The sequence below is a fragment of the Musa acuminata genome, chromosome BXJ2-9 (genome assembly GCF_036884655.1).
Source record: "Musa acuminata AAA Group cultivar baxijiao chromosome BXJ2-9, Cavendish_Baxijiao_AAA, whole genome shotgun sequence".
NCBI lineage: Eukaryota > Viridiplantae > Streptophyta > Magnoliopsida > Zingiberales > Musaceae > Musa > Musa acuminata.
This window is the reverse complement of record NC_088346.1, coordinates 40,988,049-41,002,358: the sequence shown is the minus strand read 5'-3', so window position 1 is coordinate 41,002,358 and position 14,310 is coordinate 40,988,049. Positions and strand designations below refer to the sequence as shown.

Here is a 14,310-nt window from a genome sequence, read left to right as displayed (position 1 = left end):
CCAATTCATTTAATTTGGACCAGTGAGGTGGTTGACATTAAGTATGTCATATAAGGGATTTGAAAGTGAGATTTTTCTGAAAATAAAGTGACATCAAGTATGACACCCTCAACATGTGAAACGGAAGTCTCCGGTAGACTTCTAGTGGGGATCGGGATCTAATCAATATCTTAGTGTAACCTCGAGGGACTTGACTAATCATGATATTCGGCTAAGTCAACACCATCGTTACAAGAAGAGTTTGATTTAATGATATACCCTCGAAGGACTCGACCAAGCATACCATGTCCTCAGGTCACTGGTGACATCTCTATGTCATAGGCAAGATAGCAAATCATGATATAAGTGAGCCTTGAGGGACTCGACCAACTCAACCTACATCGAGAATCAATCCTTACCTACAACAATGGAAGGCCACGTGGGCCAATATAATTGTCTCACGTTTACCGACTTAATATTATCGAGAGAGGGGATTTTGATTTGATCTCCTAATGTAACATGTCACACACATACATATTTAATATATATCTACATCGCATGTAAATATATATACATATATAGTAGGTGTACAAGCAATCACACATCACATGAGCAATCACACTAGATGATAATGGACCACAACTTAATGTGATCAAGCTCAAGCTAGTGGGCCTAATCACTCACATCAAGATCTATATGTGTAGTAGTGCATCTCAATATCATGTAATCGTCTATCTTATCCTCGTCGGTACCATCGGTATCTCAACGCATCTTCTTGTATCGTAATCATCTGTCTTAGCCTCGGGGGTCCCGCTATTGCTTCTACGCTCTCGTTGCACCTCCTTATGTGATTACAACTTAATCATAGGTATGTAGGTCCGATAATAAATGAGAAATAAAATGAAGGCTCGCAAGCCCCAATTATAATAATCACAAGTACACACATCACACGGTCCAGAATCATCTGTCCACATATCATACATCACATATACACATCATCATCACGTAGGACTAATAGATAATAAGAATAATAATAATCAATTAAATTTTTTAATTAATTAATATTTTTGAAATTGGGGACATGTAGGAAATTTTTTGAATTCTGACGGGTATTATGATAATTTGGACAAAAGGATAAAATTAAAAATTCACAAGGGTAAAATTGTTATTTTGCCCAAAAACCCTAAACCTTTCTCCTCTTGCTTGTTGCGGCCGCCGCCACCCTATCGGCAGTGACCCTCTACGGAGGGGGGCAAGGGTGCCTCCCTTGCAGGTGGGCCCCCCTACGGGCACCATCACCTCCGCGAGCAGTTCTACCCATGGGGCAACGCTCACAGGTGTTGTTGCCCCATCATGCGAGCACCCCTATGGCCCCTATCGCCCTTGTGGGTGGTTCTGCCCATGGGTGCAGCACCCGCAAGCACAAGGGGCAACGCCCATTGCGGGCGCAAGGGGCAACGCCCACATGCACCATTTCCCCTATGATGCCTCTACCCGAAGGCACAGCGCTAGCGGGCTTGCGACCCCCGCAAGCTGCTAGCGATAATGCTAGGGCTGCCAGCCCTTGTACGCTACCAATCGCCGGTCGCAAACCTATTGCACGCTAATAGCAGTACTGCCATCTGCGAGGGTAGCAAGGGCAGCAACGGTTGCTACCCTTTTTCACTTTTGCGTCAATAATTTTGATGTCAAAAACTTCTCTAAAACATAACACATGTAGTTTAAAAATAATCTTTCGCCCGAACAACCTGGCTCTTATTCCACTATAGGGAAATCTAGGGGGCGACATCATAAGTGCAATGGAAGAACATAAAACAAAATCCTCAAATTTCTTATCAATGTGTTTGTCATCATGCGAAGATTGGTACATAAAATTCATAAAATTAAAAAGCTACATGTGAGATATATTGTGTTACGTAGGGAGATCGTATATTCCTGAATCCATACTCTAGGAGAATGTAAAAGAGGTCAAGCGTCTTCCTCTCTAACAATGATCCACACAACAAGACTGCAACGATGCTCCTCAAATCTCTAGGCCAGCTATCTAAGGAGGAGAAGGGGAGGAGAATAGGAGATAGCAATCCAGAGAGGCTCTAGCCTATAAACCATTAGTTGCCTCCTATTTATAGAGGTCTCCTATCAACATAAACCTAATGGATCCTGCCCTATTGTGTATTGGATCTCCATCCAATTATCTAAGCCTCTTAGATTAGTGGATCTCTATCTAATAATCTCTTATTAGATCTCATCCATAGGATCCAACAATTTAGGGGCTTATTGGATATTCAATAAGATAAGAGCTCTAGCAGATATCTCATATCAATGCCTATCATATGTTTGTGACCCTCTAGGCCCAAGACCAAGCTGGCCGTAAGTCATACTTGTCAGAACTCCTTCTGGCTTAGTGAATTATTATCTCCATAATAATTCACTCGAGTCATCGATTGTGGACGTACTAGGCCACTACGTTGTAGTTCACAAACGATATAAGGGAATCTAATCCATTGGGCTTGTATGTCCTTAGTTACTATATACCTATAGTCCATCATCTATCTAATATCCCATAAACCGTATACAGGGCATGGTGTTGTCAGACCCATATGGTTTCTACTCGAGTCTCATTCTAATTATATTCTCCCGGAGAAGACTCTCTCTCAATCTGAATGACCCTAGCTAGGGATTTGTTCGAGCAAGAACACATATGATATTCCTCTCATGACACTGACTGCAGATGATCCTCTATCGATACTTAATAGTTTTCATAAGGTTGGCTGTCACTCCCGATGACCGACTGTATTAAATCTGGAATCTCCAAATCTATAAGTCTAGTATCAAAGAATAGAGTACTCATAGAAGATAACCTTGGTGTCTCAAGTCTAAGGACCATATATACCACTAGGACTACAGAATCATTGTTTGACAATAAGGCATTATCAACTTTTCAACATTTCGTAAGCAGATCAATCAATGAACTCATTCTCCAATAAGCACTTGTATTGTATCCCTACTGTCCCCATACGAGTAGCTATGAAACCAACTGCATCCATCATATGGACGGGTATACAACACACTTGTCTATCTGGTTATCTCAATGCCCCTCTAAGATAACCTATAATCGGGATTATTTAGGATATGTGTTTAAAGGCAAATCGGTCTCATTATTGAGATCTCATCATGATCTGATTCACATTACACAAATCCATGAACATCACAATATATTCAAGCAGTAAACAATATAAAGTGATAAAATATTAAATAATAATAATAAGCAAAAAGATTATGTGTCAAGTCATACTTGCCATCACTCATATGATTAGCTGACAGGACACCTATGACTAGCATTTCTTATAGTGCCTCTTACATAAAGGGTTGGTCATTCCTTTGAATGTGAATCTCAAATGTTTGCTCCTCTGAGTGGCTCCTTTTCCCTATATCTTCGTGTCTATTTTCCCCTAAACAGTCGTGCATGCTGGCTGCTCTCAACGTGGTCCCGCTCGGTCCCCCACGTTTGCATGTCAAGTGTTTCTATGAGTGTTTGTCCTGCTTTGATACAATATATCACGCACTTAGTTGGTTTTACCTAAGTCGTGCGGCACTCTTGCGTGTCCGTCTGCAAAGGTCAACCTCCCCGAAACCTCCTATGGTCTCTTATAACCTACAAAAGAGAAAATGGGTTAGAGAAAGCATCTCACTTGGGATCTATAAGCAATCATTTCGGCAAACACTTCATAGCCAATGTAAATTACAAATAGACTTCACAAGCTCTGAACAGTCGCACAACAAATGGTCCAAAATGGTCCATTATATATCGAAATTTTCACAAGTGCCGACATTGTTGAATCTCGGATTTTAATGATGAAACCTTTATGATGTAATCTATGTTTTGAGTGATGCAGGAAACTTTGATCATAATGAGATAATTAAAGGTGGAAGAATCATGTTGGGACAGAGAAAAATATGTCAGAAGATTGGACATCGCGCCGGAGGATCGATCGACGTATCGACAGAAGGCTTCAGGCCACGATTTCAGGCATTGGACCAAGAAGAGTGGATATTATGCCAAGGATATTGGAGTTGTGAAAGTCAACTGGCTGATTGGGCAATAGGTCGCAAGAGAGGACGATGTGCCGATGAATCATACGAAGTGTCGATGGACCAATGGCATACCATACAACATGATTCATGCTTAGTAATAATTATCTAGATCGAAGTGTGTTTCATATGTGCAAGATTAACTATGATAGCAAGGCACAAAGCAAAATGAAGTCCCGAAGTCAATGACGTGACTTCATTGGGAGTTCGAGAATTCATCGAAAGTCCGGACGTTTGTCGGAAGTTCTGCCGGAATTAATCGAGAAGTCCAAGAGCTTGATGAAGAAGCTCATTGAAACTCACCAAGAAGATCATCGTGAGTCTTCTTGCTGGGAGTCTGCTAGAATATTACCGAGAGTTCATCGAAAGTTCTCCGAATGATTGCCGGAAGCTCGCTGGAAGAAACCTAGACTTACATACTTGTTTAGCTTATTAATTATCTTAGATTTCATAGTTAGCATATAATTGATTAAAATTGGGCCAACTCAATTAGGGGCCAGTTGGGCCCATGTATAGACTGTGTTGGGCCCAATGAATAGCCCAAACAATGACCTAAGAGGTGGCACCGTCGTGGTACAGTCTTTGAGACTCTGTCAGGTGGTGGTACCACCCAAACACAGTCTTTGAGAGGCTATCAGGCAGTGGTACCACTAGTCTAGGCGGTGGTACTGCCTAGTGCAGTGTTAGTGTCAGACTGACACTAACGGTGGTACCGCCCATACCTAGGAAACATGGGATGAGATATTTTTAGGCTCCAAGTTTGAATCAACTTGTTGCCTATAAAAACTTCTCTCATCTATAGTTAAAACATACAAGCATAGAGAATTTAAAAAGGGAAAAACACTATTGTAATCTCTTGCGAGAATCCTCCTATTTTAGTCTAAGTATTAGAATAGTTTGAGAGAGGAGTGAGTGCTTGTAAAGGTTATCTCCTAAACCTATGAAAAGGAGAAGAGGAGTGTAAGAAGGAGGTTCATCTGCGCCTATTAAAGGAAGATCGATAGTGGATGCCGATGGCCTTGACAAAAGAGGAATCGACGGAGTGGATGTAGGTCATGATGACTGAACCACTATAACTCGGTTTGCCTTTACTTTGAGTAATTTACTTTTATAGAAAACTACCTCTCCTCCTTACTGTACTTTTACTATACCTACACTCACATACGCTTTCAAGTTTCCGAAATTCGTTTTCAATGTACGAAAGAATTTTTTAGAACCGACATTTTTTTACCACTGCACTAATTCATCCCCACCCCAGCTCACCCCACTGCCCCCCCCCCCCCCCCCCCCCCCAAAACACCCTCGCTCCTCTTAGTGCCGACTCGTTCCTAACCGTTGGTATCAGAGCCTTGTTTTTCTTATTTGGTTTAGCACCTAAATAGAAATAGTTCTTTTTGACTTTCAAGAGGGACTTTTTCTCATTCGTCCTCCCTTGTTTAATGGGATATACTACACATATTGAAAACTCGAATGAGAGTTTTCTTACTTTCTTTAGATTTAAATTTATAGAGTATTATGAAAAATGGTTTTTGAATGTCTTCTCTTCCAACGAACCATTGGAATGATTTGGAGAAGAAGACTTTTTCCTTAAATGCTAGAGCTATGAACGCTCTATTTTGCGCTTTAGATAAAATTGAGTTTAATTGGGTTTCTACTTATGAAACGACCTTTGAAATATGGCACACTATCGAAATCACACACGAAGGCACGAGTAGAATAAAAGATTCTAAAGTCAATCTTTTAATGTATGATTTTGAACTATTTCATATGAAACCAAGAAAAACCATTGAAGACATGTACACCCATTTTACGGATGTCGTTAATGGTTTAAAAGCACTTGGTAGAAGTTTTTCAAATTTTGAACTTGTAAACAAAATTTTACGTTCTTTTAATAAGAGTTGGGATCCAAAAGTAACCGCAATACAAGAGGCAAAAGATCTTAATAACTTTTCACTTAAGAACTTTTTGGTTCATTAATGACATATGACATAGCGCACAATGCACAAAACGAATATGAGAAAAACCTTCCAAAGAATATAAAAGATTTTAGACTTAGAACAATTGAAGACCACTCGAGCATAAACTTGAACTCCTCACCATGAAATTTAAAAAATTCATGAGACAAAAATCAAAGAACAAAAAGAACACAACTACTTACTATGAACATAAGAAGAGGGAACTACTCTGGGACAAATCGAGCTCATCCGAAGATGAGGAGAAAACCAATAAAAACGAGGTGGTAAACTATGCTTTAATGACTTTCTACAATGAGGTAATAAACATCCCCTTAGTTTACTTTGAAATTACTTGATGTTCTTCATAAGTTATTTTTAATTTAGTTTAAAAAATTATATATATTTTTTTTAAATTGTATGTTTAATGATATAATGAAAATGTTAAAAGTTTTAGGATCATGCTTATCCTTCTAATAATTTTGAAAATGATTATGTAAATTATATGTTTTATGATAAATGAACAAAAATGTTAGACTTCAATCTAATACTTAAGATAAATCCTATGTATGTTTTAAGAGTAATAATGTATATCTTAATGATTTTCATATTGATTTTTGATTTTGTTTAAAAATGCCTTATGCTCAATGAAACCATGATTGATGAATATGTTTTATGTTTAATGATTTCTTAGGCTTGTATGTCTTATCACGATGAATGTTCTGAAAATAAATGTTTGTATCATGCTTGATGATTTTTATGCATGAGGACTTGAAGTAATTATTTGAAATCATATGTTTTGGAATTATGTGTTACACTTTTTGATCTTGATGATTTTTGGTATTGATGGTTTTTATGACGAAATTTACTTTTCGATCCTAAACACGATGCATGGTTTTGACATAAGAACAAATATTTGGGTATGCTAATATAAAGTCAATCATACAAATTGAAATTAAAGAAGTTTAGATATCTTATGAATCATTCAACATCATGTTCAATGAAACCATGCTGGATGTCTTAATAAAAATGTAATGATGGTTTAAAAGAAAAGAACATGCATGGATTTGAAAGAAAAGAACATGCATGTATGAAATCAATCAATAAGTTGAAACAAAAGGAGGAAAGCATTTTTCTTGAAAATTTCCTTTTTCTCTATCTTATCGATTTTTTACTAAGAGAGCAATAAAATTATTTATGCCATTTTGAATCTCTTAAAAAAATGTTGAGATTTTGATGATTTGAATTTGAATGAGTTTTTATCAAAATCATGATCTTGGTTTCTTGATATTTTTTGAATCAAGATCTCTTCTTTGTACTCCTATGATTTTTTCTTTGTATTTTATTTAAAGAAGAGATTTAATATATGAATCATGTCTTATGGTCTTATCTTTCATGACATGATTTCTTTATATTTATGACTTATATACCTTGAAATGATTGAAATATTTTACATTATTATGTTCTTCCCTTATTCTTTCTTGTTTATAATGATAAAAGGGGGAGAAGTTATGATCATGCATGGTAGGATGATGTAATTTGACAAATTGATACCATCATGATGTGAAATATTTATGATTTAGAATGATGTATGCAATATTTATGCTTTATTATGATGATATATGTGATGTATTGCATATGATGTGAATCATGATTAAAATTGCTTTGATTTGAATTCAAGGATTATCTCAATTATGATATTTTGAAATAAGAATGATTACTTATCTTTGTCATGCTTTGAAAATTATTGTAAAGGGGAAAAAGAGATACAAAATTATTTTTTTTCCTTCTTTTTGACAATGATAAAAGGAGAGATAGTTAGCTTGCTAGTTAGCTTGCACAAGTCAATAAGATGCAAAAATACGCTATCTTGCATATATCAAAAGGTGTAAAAAAACAAAAAAATTTCAAAAAAACTCACTAGCTTGCATAATGCAAAACTTGTTCGCTTGTTTCATGAAAAACATTGTATCTTGCTAGCTTGTTATCTTGTGTTATTTTTCAAAAACTTGCTAGCCTTCATACTTCAAAGAGAAGTAACAATTGTCAAATTGCTAGCTTGTATATTATAAAATAATGTAAAATTTTGCTAGCTTTCACTTTGCAAAGGAAGCAAAAATCATACTTCTCAAAAGAGAAGAAAGAGCTTGCTATCTTGAACATCACCAAAAATTGGTAGCTTGCCTATCTCAAGAAGCAAAACTTGCAATTTGCATATTGCAAAAGGAAGAAAGAATTGTTAGCTTACACACTTCAACAAGAAAGCTATGTTGCATTTACTTTTGAAATTTTTGCTAGCTTGTATGTTATAAATTTGCTATCTTACTATCTTACATATCTAAAACTTGATATCTTGTATGTTCTAATATGATGTGGCATTTGCTAAATTTGCTAACTTGCATAATGATTAAACTTGATATTATGTTTATTATGCAATGATTTGAACTTATATCTCAAACATGTTGCAATGATTTGCTAGCTTATATCTCAAACTTGATAGTTGGACTTCTCCTTTTCGTTGATGATAAAGGGGGAGAAGTATGATGTTATGAATAAGTTTATGATAACTTGTTGCTTGAATTTTTGAATCCAAGAGTCCTATCAATATGGCATATTGATAGGGAGGGTTTGATTAAACTCCGGGAGTTTGTTTAAACTCCGTCATCAATTTGATTGTCATCATCAAAAAGGGGAAGATTGTTAAATCTCGAATTTTGATGATGAAACCAATTGATAGTATTTATGATTTAATTTGCGTTTTAAGTAATGCATGAAGCTTTGATCAGAATGAGATAATTAAAGCTGGAAGAATCATGATGGGCCAGAGAAAAACATGTCAGAAGATTAGACATCGTGCCGGAGGATCGGTCGACGTATCGACAAAAGGCTTCGGACCATGGTTTTGGGCATCAGACCAAGAAGAGTGGATATTGCACCAAGGATATCGGAGTTATGGAGGTCAACTGGCTGATTGGGCAATAGGCCACAAGAGAGGACGATGTGCCGATGAATCAAACGAAGCGTTGATGGACCAATGACATGCTGGACAACATGATTCATGCTTAGTAATAATTGTCTAGATCAAAGTGTGTTTTATATGTGCAGGATTAACTATGATAGCAAGGCACAAAGCAAAATGAAGTCTAGAAGTCAATGACGTGATTTCATTGGGAGTTCGAGAGTTCGTCGGAAGTCTAGACGTTCGTTGAAAGTTCTACCGGAATTGATCAAGAAGTCTAAGAGCTTGCCAAGAAGTTTATTGGAACTTACCAAGAAGATCAGCGTGAAGTCTAGGAGCTTGCTGGGAGTCCATTGGAATATTATCGAGAGTTCATCGGAAGTTTGCTGGAAGATCACTAGAAGCTCGTCGGAAGAAACCTAGACTTACGGACTTGTTCAACTTAGTAATTGTCTAAGATTTCATAGTTAGCATATGATTAGGATTGGAATTGGGCCAACCCAATTAGGGGCCAGTTGGGCCCATGTATGGATTGTGTTGGGCCCAACGAAAGACCCAAACAATAACCTAAGAGGTGCCACGGTCGTGGCACAATCTCCGAGACTGTGTCAAGCGATGGAACCACCCAGTGCAGTGTTAGTGTTAGACTGACACTGGCGGTGGTACCGCCCAATACAAGCGATGGTACCGCCCGTACCCAAGAAACCCGGGATGAGATATTTTTAGGCTCTAAGTTTGAATCAACTTGAGACCTATAAATACCTCTCTCATCCCTGATTAAAACCCACAAGCATAGAGAATTTTAAAAGGGAAATCTCTTGTGAGAATTCTCTTCTTCTAGATTAAGTGTTAGAATAGTTTGAGAGAAGTGTGAGTACTTGTAAAGATTGTCTCCTAAACCTACGTAAAGAAGAAGAGGGGTGTAAGAAGGAGGTTGATCTTTACCTATTAAACGAAGATCGATAGTGGATGTCGATGGCCTCGACGGAAAAGGAATCGGTGGAGTGGATGTAGGTCACGACGATCGAACCATTATAACTCGGTTTGCCTTTACTTTGAGTAATTTACTTTTATAGCAAATTGCCTCTCCTTCTTACTATGCTTTTACTATGTCATACGCTTTCAAATTTCTAAAATCGATTTTCAACGTACGAAAGAATTTTTTAGAACCGACGTATTTTTACCGCTGCACTAATTCATCCCCTCCTCTTAGTGCCGACTCATTCCTAGCACACATAATATAACTTTTATTTGCAAGCCTAGAATGATCACCAAAACTAAAGAAAATGGGATTGCTAAACCTACTGTCAGCTCTTTACATGTTGTGCAAAGCATGAACAAAACCGAAAGACACGAACATACATAAGCATTACATCAAACACTCCGTTTACAGTTTTGTTCATGATAGAACGATAGTGAAACCCACACGAGTAGATGTTATGCACCTCCGAGGACAAGGCAATCGGTGCTCGGCCTCCTACTGTGTAACCACCCAGAGGAGACGGTGGGCGCTTCATCAATATCTCCTGCAGTTCCTAACGTGGAGGGTGATGAATCGAGAAAGGCATAGTGGAAGTAGAGGAGAAATATTTCGACAGTGATGGTAGTAGATTAGCGATGTCCCAGTCATAAAGGTTCTATGCAACCAGGCGAGTGGGCTAACGCTCGACGAGGGTGAAGAGCGGTAGCACTATAGGCACCGCAGTAGCTTCGGTGGAGAGGAAGATACGACAGCAGGCACACCGGCGACCAGGTGGATGTGGAGGATCTCGTCGGTCTCACAAGCATGATGTCACTAAATCAAGGGTAGAGGTTATCGTCGAAGGAGGTGAATCTGATGGAGAGTGGTACCGGTGAGCACAGCGCTAGAGGCGCTGCAACAGGGAGACAAATCGCACCGGTGAGCCTTTACAGTTGTGGCGAGGGTAGTAGGGCTACTCTTTGGAGTCACCGAAGTGGTAGGGGTGGTGCCACTGCTCATTAGAGCTGGAGCTAGAGCTACAATAGCAATTGGTGCGGTAATGGTGGAGCTCGAGGACTTTGGATGTATCGTCCGATGGGACTATTGCCTTTGGGATGTCGTTCGATAGTTTCGTCGTTGGTGGCAAAGCTATGATTTGAGAAACTAGAGAACAAGAATGCAGCAATGGTGAGGCGGCCAACGTTGCGTTCTTGTGAAGAAGGTAGATCAGTTGCTTGGTGGATTCTATAGTGTGGATCTGCAGTTGAACCCAATTGATGAGTTGTCAATGGCACTGCACCTGAGCCGGACGGTGGATTCGACGATGGCTCTAGAGATGTGTTTGGTAGTAGTTACGAATGTACATGGGCTATAGATCTCCACCGGAATGCTTTGGCTAAAGGAAGAAGCAGCGGTCAGTGATAGAAGTAGGGGCTGTGATCACTAAGGAAGGAGATGTCGCTGGATAGCGAGGAAGGAAGATAAATCTTGCTCTAAGACAGTAGAAGCTCTGATGCCATGATAAATTGAAATATAATGACAAAACATACTTAAATTAGTTGAATATAATGTCTATTTATACATATTAGAAGAAAGGATTTTCCTCAACTATCAACGAGATTTACTCAGTTGAGGAAATCTTATCTGATATCATATATCACAAATGAGATGAGTAAAACTTAATTGTAATGGATCTTATAAAGAGATGGAGTTAGGGGATTTAGGATTCCTTTTAAAAAATAATACTAATGATCCTTTGTTTGTAAGACACAGTCAATGTGTCCATTTGCATTGACAGTATCCTCCCGTTCGATATCTCTTTCAAAAGCTTCTCCTTTTCCCTTGCGTGCCTCCTCTTTGAACGTGTTATAAGCATTGCAGAAATGAGAGCCAGCGTCGCGAACAAGGCAGAAGAGACACCTATATTGTGCAAAGCGAATTGTTAGTCAATGGTGAAGAGACATAAGATGAGAACACAGAGAAATATTTTCTTAGACGACAGGTTGTGAGTGAGCCAGACCGTTGAATGAACAGAAAAAGAATTACCAAATCTTTATCATCATCTCAAAGTCGTGTGGAAATAATATAGAGATCAAAGAATTACCTATGACAATCTTCGTAACAAATAGGCTGCTGAGGACACATGGTCCATTAAATGGGTCACCACGCTTGCCAGGTGGGCACGTGCAATGGTAGCTTCCTGGGAGATTACTGCAGACTCCATAGCAAGGATACTTCTCCGGTAGCTTACACTCATCGATATCTACCAAAGGAAGAATTAGTTCTCAAACTTAAGCGAGTTTCACAAAACCTATTAGGATTCATCAACAAGATCTAACCTTGGCATCCATCGACAAGATAGGGGTTGCCTTGGTATCCTTCTGAGCAATTACAAAGGTAGCCTGCACCACTCCTGGCCTTGCTGCACACACTGTTTTGACTTCGGCATGCATAATTATCAGAGCCCTTCGCCTCCTCGCATGTTGCAGCATCTCTGACAGCCCAATCCAGCCACAGCGGCATGGATTTGTTTGTGTCCATGGTTAAATCGGTGGCGTTAAATGAGTAGTAGTCTTGATCAACAATGAAAACGTAGCTACATGGACTAAAGCTCAAAAATTATCGATGGGAATATGCAGTGAAAGAGAAGGAAGTGTCACTGAGGCCTGACGGGATGCTGGTTTGGTAGCATCCTATGCCATTGCAAACCCCATTGATGACTTTGCTTGTATCTTCGCAGTACGATAAGCAACCAGTATAGTAGACATAGGGATAGGGGCCGTCGGCCGTCTGCTGGCTTCGTAGATATGCCATTGAGTTGCAGCCGATAAGAGTGAACTTATTGCTGCCGTCGGAGATCTTGTATACTCCATTGACATCGAAGCTTTTGGATGGTAAGTTGGAGTTGGTGCTCTCCACGGCGGTCTCGTTGTAGCACTCCCAACTTACTTGAGCCTTCACGCGAGACTGGCCGTGCAGCAGCGAGATCTCGGTCACCTCGATGTCGCTCGTGCCGAGGAAAGCTTTGGGGAGTTGCCATCCGAGCGGTCGCATTTGATGGCGAATCCATCTCTGTAGCAACCTGGCTCGATGCCGAAGGGATACTGGACAAGCACTTGACCGCACTTGTCCGAGCAGTTTGAGGTTTCTGCATTCGTTGCTGCTGCTGCAAGTGTCAGCAGCATCCGAAGAACTGCTTCTCTTGCTCTTCTCATCAGATGGACGGAATCAAACAGAGATTTAGCCTGGTGAAGAATGAATGGAGATCCTTTCTGTGTTAATAAAGAGGCACGCCGGAGTTTTCGAGCTTCGGAGATTAGCCACAGGAACGCGTGGAAGGTATCAAATTCTACATAACCAAAACTACTAATTCTAAAAAAGGAATCGTCGATTATGAAATCCGTAGGACTATCGTCAAGTACTTGCATAAAGCAAAGACCATATAGGTAGAATCAAGCTCACTATCTCTAGATGAAATACAAAATTTATCACAATTTAATTTAAACTAATCGACCATTGACTCTGTGTCCACAACATCACATGCCTTCTACGTCATACATGAATAAAGGAGGAAATAGAGCTGAGGTCACATTTGGAGCGTACTGTGAATCACGCGCAGACGACGCCGAGTCCATTGTACGTGGCAGTCAGCCGTTTCGCGTTTCCCGGAAGAGTCATTTTCTTGGGTTTGCTGCTCCGTCGAAATCACTCGATGTTAAGTTCAAAGTAATTGCCCGGTGATGGGTGGCGACGGTGGACCATTCAAACTTGGCAACCTTTGAACCGCCGGATATTAATCGTACGGACAATTCCTCGATTCTTTCCTATTAGAGTAAAAGGTATATTTTGTATTGGTTTATGTTAATGCTAGAGAATAAGAATCTAACCTCAAAGAAAATATGTTCAAATGTTATACTTTTAAATATAGAATTGATAAAATAACGTGTAAAAGCGTGTGTGAATATCGTGTTACAAGTATTTCTTCATTTCATATGGTAGAATTTCGTATTTTGATGATAAAACTACTTGATATATGTTTATGATTTAATTTGTGTTTTGAGTGACGCAGGATGCTTTGATCAGGATGAGACAATTAAAGCAAGAAAATCATGTTGTGCCGGAGGAACATGTCAGAAGATTGAACGTCGGGCCGGTGGATCAGTCGACGTATCGACAGAAGGCTTCGGGTCGTGGACTCAGGCATCGGGCCAAGAAGAGCGGGAATTGTGCCAAGGATATCGGAGTTGCGGAGTCAACTGGCCGATTAGGCAATAGGCTGCAGGGGAGGACGATGCGCGGAAGAATCGGACGAAGCGTCGAGGGACCAATGACATGCCTGACAACTTGGTTAATTGCTTAGGATTAAT

At 39.4% G+C, this 14,310-nt stretch overlaps 1 protein-coding gene across 1 annotated transcript; it reads right to left on the bottom strand.

Moving 5' to 3' along the window:
- Window positions 1-11,688: 11,688 nt before the first annotated feature.
- Window positions 11,689-12,997, bottom strand: LOC135622040 (wall-associated receptor kinase 2-like). The gene is made up of 4 exons (XM_065123670.1): window positions 12,604-12,997; window positions 12,283-12,516; window positions 11,990-12,206; window positions 11,689-11,863 (listed from the first exon to the last, which is right to left on the bottom strand). The coding sequence occupies exons 1-4, from the start codon at window positions 12,995-12,997 to the stop codon at window positions 11,689-11,691; spliced, it is 1,020 nt and encodes a 339-aa protein (XP_064979742.1).
- Between the last annotated feature and the right edge of the window lie 1,313 nt (window positions 12,998-14,310).

Bases quoted from the DNA above. Each gene is read 5' to 3' on its own strand.
- LOC135622040 (XM_065123670.1), bottom strand. From the start codon at position 12,997: ATGCGACCGCTCGGATGGCAACTCCCCAAAGCTTTCCTCGGCACGAGC. The intron at 12,207-12,282 runs GTTAGATCTTGT...TTCCTTTGGTAG, and splicing joins TCTTGTCGATGGATGCCAAG to ATATCGATGAGTGTAAGCTA. The intron at 11,864-11,989 runs GTAATTCTTTTT...TGCACAATATAG, and splicing joins GAGATGATGATAAAGATTTG to GTGTCTCTTCTGCCTTGTTC.